Below are 12286 nucleotides of genomic sequence, written 5' to 3'. Positions count from 1 at the left end.
AATGATTATTTTACAGCTGAATTTGCTGAGTGCCCACAAATCAAAGTCAGTGGGGAGCAGAGGATACTCAGCATTCCTGAGAATTAGCCCCAGGATGTATAAGTATTACATTAAGTCTCCTTAACATTTTACAGATTTGGCTGATTTTCAAGATCTTTAAAGCATGACACTGTACATTTGTCGTATTCTTTCCTTTGGTGTGGGTGTGTGCCCATGGTGGAAGTGCTGGTATAAGAACTTACCTCAAAAGCAAACTTAAATCCCATCTCTTGTTTTCCCAGGGGTATTTGTTTACACAGAAGACTTTGTTATGGCAGTAATCACTAATGTTTTTGAAAATCTGTCACACAGTAATTAATTTATCCTCGTTGCACCAAGCTGTTAGATAGGTTAACATTATCCCCGTATTATAGGAAGAGAAGTGAGGAACAGAGATTAACCCATGAGGGGCCTATGGAGGCTGTATGAGAGCCAGAAAAGGAACACAAATCTCCAGAATTAATAAGCTAATGCCTTAACCACATGAGTATCCTTTCTAAGGTAGTATTTGTTGCCATATCCTTTTTCTGTTTCATCACTTAGGACAAAATGGCCTGTCCCTAGATAACATTTTATATGTTGGAACTAAAAATAGGAATTATCTTCTCCTGCACTTAAAGTATTGTAAGCATACAGCATGGGAACGTGCGCAAAAAAATATGCTAAGGATCAAGAGGAAAAACAGATAAAGGCTAACTGTGGGAGAAGAAGATTGCTATAGGAGGGAAAGAACTTCTGAAAATATCTGCAGGGGATCCAGTTCCAAATGCCTCTCACAATTCAAGATTTTTCTTGCTGTTTTCCTTCATACCTTTTTGAGAAATAAATATGGGATTAAAGAGCATTTGGTTTAATCGTCACACATGGTCCATGTACATGCAAAGATTTACCATGTTATTGCTTTAACAAGAATCCAGCCACCAAATAGGAGAGGCACTGACCAAAAGCTAAGGGAGAGCAATCAGATCTTCCTATTCACTTTATTACATTATTGTCTTTACCTCTAAATACAGCTTATCTATAGTTTTCAAGTAAACATAAACCCAACACAGATTGGGGCCAGTGGTTTCTCAGTTGTCTTAGCAAGCACAAAGAATACAAGATCCTTCATACACCCCACTGTCCCCTAAGGCCAGTTTTGCAACAGTTTTGTAGTGCTTATCCCTGACCTGCCAAGCCTCACAGTTTCTGGTTGAAGATTCACTTACCTGGCTCCTGTCTCACTGTCCATCATCTCAGGGCTGGCAATGCAGTTAGCAGTGCACCACAGCTTCTCTCTGTCTCTGGGACCATCTACACCAGATGGAGCCATCTGGTCTTCCAACCGTCAGGTTCCAGGAAGCTCATGTAAAGCCTACTAGCAGGAGCAGACTCTGTTCAAAGGATCGTCCATGGAATGGATGATGCCTCTGGCTGCAATTTTATGCAATACCTGTACATGACCAGTCTGGAAGAAAGGGGACATTACTATTGTCTGACAAAAATAATTGCTTAATACATAGGCCCTAGGCCTTGCAATACATGGAGACTCACATACTGAGACTAAAGTTATTTGAGAGGCTACTGTTGCATAGTTTCTGGAAGTGCAAGTGTTTTGTGGAATGATATCTGTTGGAATAACACCACCAAGACCATTAACGAGGTCCAGTTTGGCACCTAGGATTTCAAATAAGAGATAATTCATCTACCAAGACTGTGTCCCTCTGACCTTATCCCTCTGACTATGTCCCTTTACCACCCTTGTCTCTTCCAAATAATCATAGAATCATAGAATGGCTTGGGTTGGAAGGAACCTTAAAGATCATCTAGTTCCAACAACCCAGCCTATGTCAGGGACACCACCCACTAGATCAGGTTGCCTAGGGCCTCATCTAACCTGGTCTTGAACACCGCCAGGGATGAGGCATCCACAACCTCTCAGGGCAACCTGTTCCAGTGTCTCACCACCCTCTAAGTGAAGAATTTCCTCCTAATGTCTAGTCTAAATCTATCTTCCTCTAGTTTAAGACCATTGCCCTTTGTCACATCATTATCTACCTGAGTAAAGAGTCCTTCTCCATCTCTATTATAAGACCCCTTTAAGTATTGAAAGGTTGCGGTGAGGTCTCCCCCGAGCCTTCTCTTTAGGCTGAACATCCCTACCTCTCTGCGTACAGGAGGCCACCTTCAGTTCAGGATGCCTTTAGTCACAGTAAGAAAAGCCTGCCTTAGCCCTCTATTTTTATACTAAAATGTGCTTTCAATCTGTGGGAACCTGTGCTTCATGTAGGTGTTTTGTTAAACATCACTGCCAGTGCCTGGTATTGTGAAACTGGGGGGTTACAGAACAGTGTATGCAAGCTGAAGTCACCTTCCTTAGAAAACATGGGGGCCCCAAATTACCTTTCAGTCTTCAGGGAGAACCTGCAATTCTCTTTAGACTGAGCGTTCCTGAAAATACTTGGTTCTGGTACCATAACAGGCAGTGTTTTTTACTTATATGCCTGAGCAGGACGAGACATTTGGCTGCTCACAGGATAAGGAGATACATTGACTTCAGGAAACCAGCCTCAGAAAACATTCATTGCCATACACCACACACTTCCTCCTCTCCTATTAGTGCAGTAAACCACATAGCAGCCACAGAACAATGCATAGCAGCTGCATAGCAGCCACAGAACAATGGTGGCATTTTGCAATTGTGTAATTTGGATGGGATTGTCATACTAGTCATCTAACCAAAAAAAAAGCCAGGTGGCAGCCACACTCTGTGTACATAGAGACATTGCATACACACTCTGTTGGGTAATCTGATGGGTTTGCTGTCTTCAGAACACAAGGATCCTGGTTTCAGACTTTACATAACTGTCAGGGAGCCAGCACAGTGTCTGTGCAATGCATCCTGCTAATTCACTACCAAAGCTTATCTTAGTATCTGACCTCTGGATACAATACTTGTCTTTGCTTAGGAAAAAGGACTAAGTGTGGTGATTAAAGGTTATTGCTGTGCTAGCAGCTGTGAAGTCATGGCTAAGGGCAGCTACAACACTTGTCTTCTTTGAGCCAAAGTGCTAATACAAGTATATGTAGAAATTAAATACGTCTACTTACAGGGTTCAGCTAAGATTTGTAATACTAATGTCTACACTCATCATTAAATCCCAGATAGACCTATAACATATAGAATGCAAATTTGCAAAAAGAATGTCAAAGCACAGTGCAGAAGAAATTAGGTACTCTTAAAGGGTCAACACCAAGCTTGTTATACACAGAAACGGCAGAAAGTGTCTCACCGAGAAACAAGTCATTTGACTGTTGGGTGTGAATGTCCCAAGAAGTGGAAGAGATGATCAGGCCTTGGACTCATGCTTGTAGCTGAGCTCTTCAAAGAGGAACCACGAACCTACACAGTTAGGTTATTTGGTAGAAGTGCAGTCAAAGAACCTTGCATTTCACTAAAAACAAAACCCTTTGAGATGCTGTGATAGGCAAGTAATCTGAAGGAAGCAGGTAATACTGTCCTTCAGCAAGAACAGTTCACGCATAGTTAGCAGGATTGGAAAAATAGAGCATAATGAGTTTTTTGTGTCTGGGTGGATAATGAATGCTTTTTTAATGTCTACAGGGCTTTCACAGGTAAAATTTGAGCTAGCAAATTGGCATTATGCCGAGACCAGCTCAGCTCCCCCCTCAAATTGACTGCAAGGCACAATCATATTCTCTGTTCCTTCTCTCCCCTTTATCTCTTAAAAGGATAATTCCTGAAAATTTACATTTAGAGGCAGACGTGGGGATGGGAAAGGGATAGGGGAGCTTGCTTGCTTATTTTCTGTTAAGTCATTAACTTGAGCTTCTGTGTCTCCTCTCAGGAGCCATTTAGATGTCATTTACTTGCACAAAGGGAGGTGGGAAACCAAACTGCCTATTATTGCCTACTATTTAATCTTTCAAAACAGGCAGAGGTGCAGAGCACTTCCCTCCCTCCTCAGTCTCTCTTCCGAGAGGCAGAACAAAACCAGAGCTCTCCTGACTGGCTTTGAGCAGATGATACCAGGATCAGAGCCAGGTGTAAAAGTGATAAGGTGGAGAGATAGGGATATTATATTCTATTCAAGTTTTATAGTTTGCAGCCAGTTAGTGATATTGTTGGTGCTCCCTGGCAAGGTCAAACCATGTTGTTCACTACTTTCAATGGATGTGTAGCCCAGAAACAGTTTCGTCCTGGGACGGGTTCTCAAAAGTGGCTGCAGGTACACTATCTCGGTGGGAGGACTGCACTTCCGAGCACAGATGTATCTTGCAATCTTGCAAGCTAGGATGTATGTGGTGTTTAAGGAAGAGATTTTGGTGCTTCCTGGGACTTGCAGGCCCTTTAAAGGGCTGACCTGGCAAACGTATGTTTGGAGAAGGCACTGCTCTGTTCTTTGTTCCTCTGGTAGGCATGTGTGGCGGTGTGAAGGAGATATTTTCTTTTTGCCAGTGAGCAGAGAAGCCTCCTAGAAAACCATCCACTGCCAGTTTTTTGCAGTGAGTGTTACCCACATTATCCCTGGCACAGAAGCATAGCCAGCTTGGAAACAGACACTATGAAAGAAAAATAATGGCTCAGCATTTCAGCCTCAGAGGTACAATGGGTTTATTTTCACTGCGCCATGGAACAAGCAGGAGAGGTAGGGCTGCTGAGCTGTACTTCTGGACCTGGTCTAGTATCACAGAAAGGCTTTGTGCCATGCGGATGTGCCAGCTTGACAGGAGCAGCTTGGCGCTTTCTGCTGTGTGCTCCCTTGTCTGTTGCAGATGTCCACATTCACAGTTTTGGCCAGCCTTTTCAAAAACTCTGTTCTTTCACTGCTTCATCAGTGCTAGCCTCTCCCCATAAATGAGGAGATAAGAAAGAGATGCATTCATCTGGTTTCTTTCTTTTATACCTGCAGTACTGACATGTGGAAACCTCTGTCCCAATATTCAATCTTGGTTTATCCTTCTCTGTTTCACCAAAGGGTTTAATTACCTGAAAGTTGTGTTTTATGAGATGGGTGGGCTTTTGTGCTTTTTTTTTTTTTCTTTGAACATCACTATAAACATGACACAGAAGATGGCTGCATGGAGACTGATTCAATGCTAGAAACTTAAGCTGAATTTCTACCTCAGGTCAAAAGGTGAAAATAACTCAAGTTACTTTCTCCTTAGATCCTAGTGGGTTTGTGTTCATCAGAGAAATGAAACCAATTGGTAATCTCTGTGTAGGAAAGCATCAGGCTTCAAACACCACAAGAAAGCTTCTCATGTGTTGGCAAGGTCGTGTGTATCTCTGTACACAGACTGTCCCAGGGCTTTGACTAACTCTAACTCCAACTGTTAATCCTTCACTTTCCTGCCCTACCTAATAAAAATCATGCAATCCTCTTGCATGTCCAGCTAGAGGCAGGATGCTGTCTTTAAGGTCTGAAAGCCAATTTGCTGTCTTGATATGGTAGGCATTTTATATGTTTGAAAACCTCTGTTTCTGACCCTTATGACTTGTTCAGGAAGAAGTAATAATTTTTCAACCATAACCCCCAGGCAACCTGAAGAGCAGCTCAGAAGACATTATCTTCTGAAATGTTTTATAAGAAATTTTTATTTAACCTAATTTGGCTTTGATCTCTCTGTATTTCCCTATTTGCATCATATGATTTGAAGTTTTCTTTTCTTCCCAGAGTAAACGAGATACAGAGCAAATAAAGGAACTAACAGACAAACAGAAGTATTTGCTAGCTTATTGACTCACCATTTCTTGAAAGCAATGGGGAATTTAGAATCTAGAGATGGTTTCCATCTCCATTGCTTTTTTTCCAAAAAAGCAATTTTGTCTATCCCCCCGCCAAAGCAGGTTTAAGTACTGGATGTTATTAGCCAAGCTGCTTTGCAGCTTCCAGCTCTGTCTTTTAAGTGAGCAGATTGTATCTATGCTGGATAGTGCTAGAGAGGAATAGTGTTATGATCTAAAAACTAAAGCATTTGCTTGGTTCTCCAGGGCTTTGTTTGCTTAGTTCAGCTGATGAGATGGCTGTGGATGAGGAGCACTGCCCTTGTAAATAGGTGTTGCCCTAATCAGAGATAGTTATTAATGGTGAGTTGTACAGATAACTGGCTGAATGTGAAAGGTAAAAGCATAAACAAAAACAAAATAATGAAGTCAGAAATGGTTTAAGAGGAGTAGCTGATAAGACAAACAGAATTTAATGGCAGAGCAGAAGCCAAATATGATGCTATGAGGATTTGTTTATTTCACACCAATTAACCTTTGGGTTAAACCAATTAGCAATTGCATTTTTGGAAGCTTTACTGTAATGCACATTACACAAGGAAAACCATTCTGGCTCCAAGGCATTGGGGTGTTCAGCTCAGTAGTTTTGTCCACATTGTTCTCATTGTTTTTGTCCCATTCCTGGCATTTGCCAACAAGATCCAGGCTTTTCTGTTCAATGTCTTTTTATTTCACATGAATTTAAAGCTGTTGAAAGGAGCTGGATTTTCTGTCTTATATCATGGATTCTCTGTATACCTACGAGCTAGCTGTAGCTAAGCAAGCTTCTCTAGACATCCTGTCGGGATGTCCTAGTCCAAAGGACAGAACTCATTCCCCATCTCAATTGTTCTTACGCTGTTGAATCAAAGCAATCATTTCACAGATCCTTAGGTTTTAATGCCCTAAAATGGTCACTCTGAACATTTATTCTAGTCTGTAATGTGTGAAAGTATAAATCAGATATGACAAGCAACAACTTCTACACAGGTAAGTAGGCAAGATTTTTACAACACCTTTCTCTACTCCCCAACCCAGGCAGAAATAATAATATTTATAATATAAGGTAACAAATATAAACGCTCCTGGGAAACATAATATAAACATCTACAGAAGGAACTGCTGCTTGTGTTAGCCATTAAAGTAGGTCAATCCAATCTAATTTCAGTGATTTGTAGTTTATGAGCTATACTTCAGGTGATCGTGAGATGCTTGGATACACAGATCCTGGAGACCTGGCTAGATTTTAATTTACATAATACTTCCAAAAGGAAGAAAGCGTGTGAGCCTAATGATTTATTTCAGTAGCAAAAACATAGAGAATGTCAGAGAAGCCTGTTCAGGAGCTGGTGTCTTCACAGCTCAGAGGCATCTCAGGAACTCATCTCTGTTGACACTTCAAAGGAGGATGGACAGCCTCTGAAGGAAACCTTGAAGGGTTATATGATTCCGTCGAGTCATAATAGGGTAAAATGGGTGAAATATGGGAACCCTTGAGAGTCAGAAATAATTCATAAACAGAAATAATTTATAAACAAATTCATAAACCTGCTTAGGCCTTCTAATCACCCATGGAAGTAGAAATCCATCTGTAGAAAGTTCTGGATGGTCTTTTAAGCTCATGCATAGAAGGCAGTAGGCATAAAAAAGGTCCTTTAGTAATAAATAAATAAAAAAAAATAAACAATAAAAAAAATTACACACATCAGAGCACCAGAACTCCAGAATGTCTGGTGTATAATTAGTTGCTTACCTGCCTATGTAAAGGTGCTTGAAAAGCTCATTTGTGAAACTTCTGTGTTTCTTTCAAGACCTTACACTAAGTGATTTACCGTCCTAGCTTTTCATGCCAATTATACATCAGTATAACTCTCCTAACTTCAAAAAAAATAATATCCCAAGACCTTCCAATTCAAAGATGAGAGAAGCCTATGTTAGGATTAAGCTTAGTTTTGATGGACATATAGATTATGCTTAGACCTATCCTGAAATAAAGAAAACTGGTCTTGGTTTTAAGGGGAAAGGGAGAAACAAAACAACATGAATCAACTCTTTTATTCCCAAAGATTCGTTTTCTTGTTTGCAGCAAGCAAAACTTTTATCACCTACATTTGCTATCCGAGTTTTCTTCTCACAACTAGCCATATACTGCTTAAATTCTTTCTTTTCCTCATTCTCTCATTTAGTTTTGTCTTTTAGCTCAAAATAGTTACCTCCTGAAAATGTAGCTCTGCTTAAAATATAGATACATTTAAAGGTGCAGCCTATTTGAATGCACAAACATGTTATGAACTCAAGTATATTGTCATCATTAACTATCTTTATAACAAGAATAAGAAGGTACCTTGGAGGTAACTGTCTATCATGTGTAATTACTATTCATGCACTGAAATGAGGCACTATTGTCACTTACTGGCTTCTGAGCCTAGTGCTGGAAGACACATACTGTATGGCATGGGCTTTTGTGTGATATGCTGCGCACTGTTTGATGCTAGGAAATTACAGAGAATGTCACACACCTGATATAATCAGATATATTAAGTCTTCATAAAGTATCTCATAGGGAGCAAAGCATCTTCAGGGTAGAGTTACAGCCTGATATGCCACTGAGTGGATTTTATTATTAAAAATACATGGTAAGTTATAGACCCCATATGCTCCTGATTTCACTGATTTTAAAAATAGAAAGTGAAAGCTCCCAGCTGGGGGCACAGCTGCTGCTAAATGCTAGTAGAAATCATAGCCAGGAGTGTCAGTTGTAAATGCAGCAGTCTGCAACTGAAGTAGTGGGAGAGTTTTGTTTCTTCTTTGTCTGCAGCTGGATTGGGGGGAGAGCCTTCCCTGCTGCCTGAAGGGTCAACTATCTCTCCTCAGAGGCAGATGCAGGCATGTTTAGCTGTAAGATTCTCAAATATTGACAGTATTCAGACAACACTGTAATTCCAGGAACCTTTGTTATTGTTGTTATCTTCTTTTAAAATCTTTCAAGTCTGAGTACTTAAAAAATGCATCCATGTGGACTGTCAGGATGGTGCTGGGCCACAGACTTAGTGACACTATGCACCAGGGTGAGGAGGAAGGCCAGCTATGGAGGGCAACTTTCATGACCTTCAGAAATAATGAAGAGAAGAATGAAAGTGAAGACAGGCATGGAAATGAGTTGCCACAGGAAAAGAGTACCCAGCAGTGGTGTTGTGCCTGTTAGGCAAGCACCAGCATCTTCCCAAGTAATGTCCTGTTTTCTTCTAGCTGGAAGGTTCTGTGGAAAGGAAGCTACTGGGAGAGACAGCTGCAGAGGTCAAGCATCTCCTCTTCCTGCAGATAATAGCTTGCACTGAGTCATTGTTGCCAATATAACAGTAGAAAAACCCTGTGCTTGTTTGTGCTTTATTTTGGGTTGTTTAAAATGCACCTACTTGTAAAGTTTTATAAATATCAGATCCAGTTTATCTTTCCAATCTTCTGTCCAAAGTGGAATGCATTTGTATAAATGGACTTTAAAATGCAAATGTAAACAGTCATTTTACCTCTATCCTTCTAAGAGGGAGAAAAACCAAAACTGTGAAAAATGGTTTTAATCTATTAGTGAGGCTCTGTGCAGGGTCTATGTAATGAGAGCCTCCAAGGAGAACAGTTTCTACACAGCTGCTGCCTCTTGATCTTTAATGTCTTCAGTGCTCCTGACTTGTACAGCAAGGAAAATAAGAAATGCTATCTTGTTTAATCATGCCATCTCCTACCTTGCTAAGAATTTAGCAACTGGACTGGACCACCTAACTTGAAGACCTGCATTAAAGGGAACTCTTTGATGGCAGAAACTCTTGGTTGGGGGATTTCTGAAACAAGAGCACCCTCTAATGGAAGTGACAAAGTAAGAACGACCACAGGCGGCTGCAGCTGGGAACATACATATTCTCTTCCCTATTTTTTTTAATCACTATGCAAGAATCAATTCTCCTCCTATTCTCCCAGGAAGGGCAAGACATTCGGCCCCTTTAAGTGTAAAACAAAGAAGAAATCTTTTTCACTGCTGATCAAAGCTTACAGAAAACATTCACCTTCTACTCAGAATCCAATCAACACTTCACCAACCTGAAAGGCTAAATAGCATCTTGGCATCCTCTGGTCCCAGCTGTAACCTAGGACCTGTAGCCACTGAAGAGGCACAGACAGATGCACAAGCCTATCTTTAGGCTGATTCTGTCTAGGTAATTTGCTTTTCCTGATGCAAACTGTACCAGCAACAAGTCGGTTTCTCCTGAATTGCTGCTGGTGCTCTAAGAGAGCAAAAATTGTCACACAGGATAGGAGGACACAGTAATTGCTTCACTGTGGGCACTTATTCTTGCACAATTAGACTAAAGAGTTATTTCCTGTGAAACAATGGCATTGCTCAGTGTGCACTGTGATAGAATTTTCTAAGGCTGTGTTGACGAGCCCAGTCTTACATGTCAGCATAGGTGTTTCGCAGATGGTGAAAAGCAAAACAGAAAGGATGATTTGCATAATGTCACATAACTAGGACGTCTTCCAGTAATGTTGCTGGCTGCTTCTACAAGTTAGATCTTTCCTAATTCTCGTACAGAGAATGAACAATAGTGTTCCTGCAGAGAAATAAATTCCACATGTGTTTATGAAGTTTCTTGCCTTGGGCTTGCCCTTTCTCATTCTATGTGTCATCATGTGGCTACAGGGGGCTAAGAACTGTGAGAAATTAGTCACTGGTGCCCTGATTTGTGTGTTACTACAGTATCAGAACATTTGAATTGTGCCACAGCATATGCTTACCATCTAGTCATCAGCCAATTCCATTTTGCCCTGAGCACACACAGGACTATGTGATACAAAGGATGTGCAAGCCCCATGAAGCCACATCAAACAGAAGAGGTGTGTTATGTCCAGGCATGCCGGCTGCGCCTACTGAATGAAACACGCTCAAGCATTTCCTGAGAATGTCTGATGAGTAACTAAGTCAAATCAGGCCAGTAGCATGTCCCAGCTGTGTGCATCTTCTGTTTTTCTTGCATTACTGGTCAATAAAATAACTGATTGCCTCATCTTCAAAGATTGCATTTGTAAATCAATGTTATGTCTGTATTGTAACATTGCCATGGAAGCTGACGTAGTATTGTAGTTAAAGTTGCAAAACAGCTTCTGCTCCAGGTTTAGTGTTTTCTCTTGCTCCTGTGTTTCTGAAAGGTTCTACTTTCTAGGCTGAAATTTTCCATAACTGAGGTCAGCCAGTGTCTTCTGAAGAGAAAGTTTGAGGAAAATCCATTCAACCATTCTGTGAAAGTGGAAAACAAAACAAAACTTCTCTGGAAAATTATTTAGAAATACATTTTTCCTCACATCCAGTGTTGAAAATAAGAGTAGAAAACACCACTGTGATTTGATTAGGAAGCTGACTAGTGTTTTTTAAGGACATGATTCCTGTTTCAATCTCACTGATTAATACTGATGTAGCTCTCTTGATTTCACTCTTCCCTGGCACTGATTTAAGTGACACCAGAGCTAGATAGAATTTTGCCATGACATTAGGGTTATCTTTTCGTGTGCACTGTGAAAGTGGATGTGTTGTCACTTAGAGCAATGTGAATATTGTCACTATGTAATTTCCTTTTGGTCTGTGCTGTGAGGCTTAGGAGCTGCCTTTCTTCGTGATCTGCCCCACCACATCTGCCACGTGAGAGGTCCTGTTTCAAGTGTTACTCAAAGCCTGGAACTCCAGAGAAGGCTCCAGAGAAGGCAGGTTATTATATATATATATATATACTTTTTGGATGAGTTATATCTAACACAGAGCTCTATCACATGATTATAAAAAGTAACTATTATTCTGTACGTACTCATTGTGTTGACTTTTTGTGCATATGCTTATGCTATTACTAAGTAACAAGGGACATGAGGCAAATAGATACTGCTACAGAATAATACTGTTTTGTTTCTACAGCTCTCAGTAACAGGCATACACCTTCACTTCCTTTTATCCATACCTAACTGGAAGCAAAAACGTAATATTCAGAGTATCCTGAATACCCTGTGGGTTTCCCACACTTTTGTTTTGGTCATGGTGTCTCTCAAGTTACCAACAGAACTAGGCCAGCAAGTGGCCATGGAGTACCCATTTGCTGTGGTGGACGCCGTGGATTGGGTCTTTGGTGAAACTTGACAGGGTAATGCTGATGAATTGCATCAGCTGGAAGTCTGGCTCGCTGTTGTATTTGGGAACTGTGGTGACAGAGGTGACTAATGTGTTACAGCGTTTCTCAAGCTTTGAGGCTGAACATCCTGAGGAAACTCTGATCTCACAGCAAACCTGAAGGAAGTGCCTTGTGTGTACGTTGTGGGAGAGGAAGGCTAGGAGGATGGATGAGAAAGGAAGGATTTTTAGGGGATTTTTAATGCTCAACACTTGGCAAAACCAGATCTTGGGACAAGCTCATATTAATAAACAGAGCTTGTTTTGCTGAGTCTAGA

At 40.8% G+C, this 12286-nt stretch overlaps 1 protein-coding gene across 1 annotated transcript in view; it reads right to left on the bottom strand.

The window, feature by feature from the left end:
* The window catches only part of LOC308185096 (uncharacterized protein), a 48430-nt gene extending 36818 nt beyond the window's left edge, over nt 1-11612 (bottom strand). The window contains exons 1-2 of the mRNA XM_080572833.1: nt 3312-11612; nt 1248-1486 (exon numbers count right to left, since the gene is read on the bottom strand). Coding sequence (XP_080428959.1) covers nt 1248-1351 — 104 coding nt within the window. The 5' untranslated portion in view covers nt 1352-1486; nt 3312-11612. The remainder of the gene's footprint in view (nt 1-1247; nt 1487-3311) is intronic.
* Nucleotides 11613-12286: the final 674 nt, after the last annotated feature.

The sequence above is a fragment of the Anser brachyrhynchus genome (assembly GCF_964034855.1).
Source record: "Anser brachyrhynchus genome assembly, chromosome: 1".
Taxonomy (NCBI): Eukaryota; Metazoa; Chordata; class Aves; order Anseriformes; family Anatidae; genus Anser; species Anser brachyrhynchus.
Note: the sequence above shows the minus strand (reverse complement) of the source record. Positions and strands in the feature narration are given on the sequence as shown.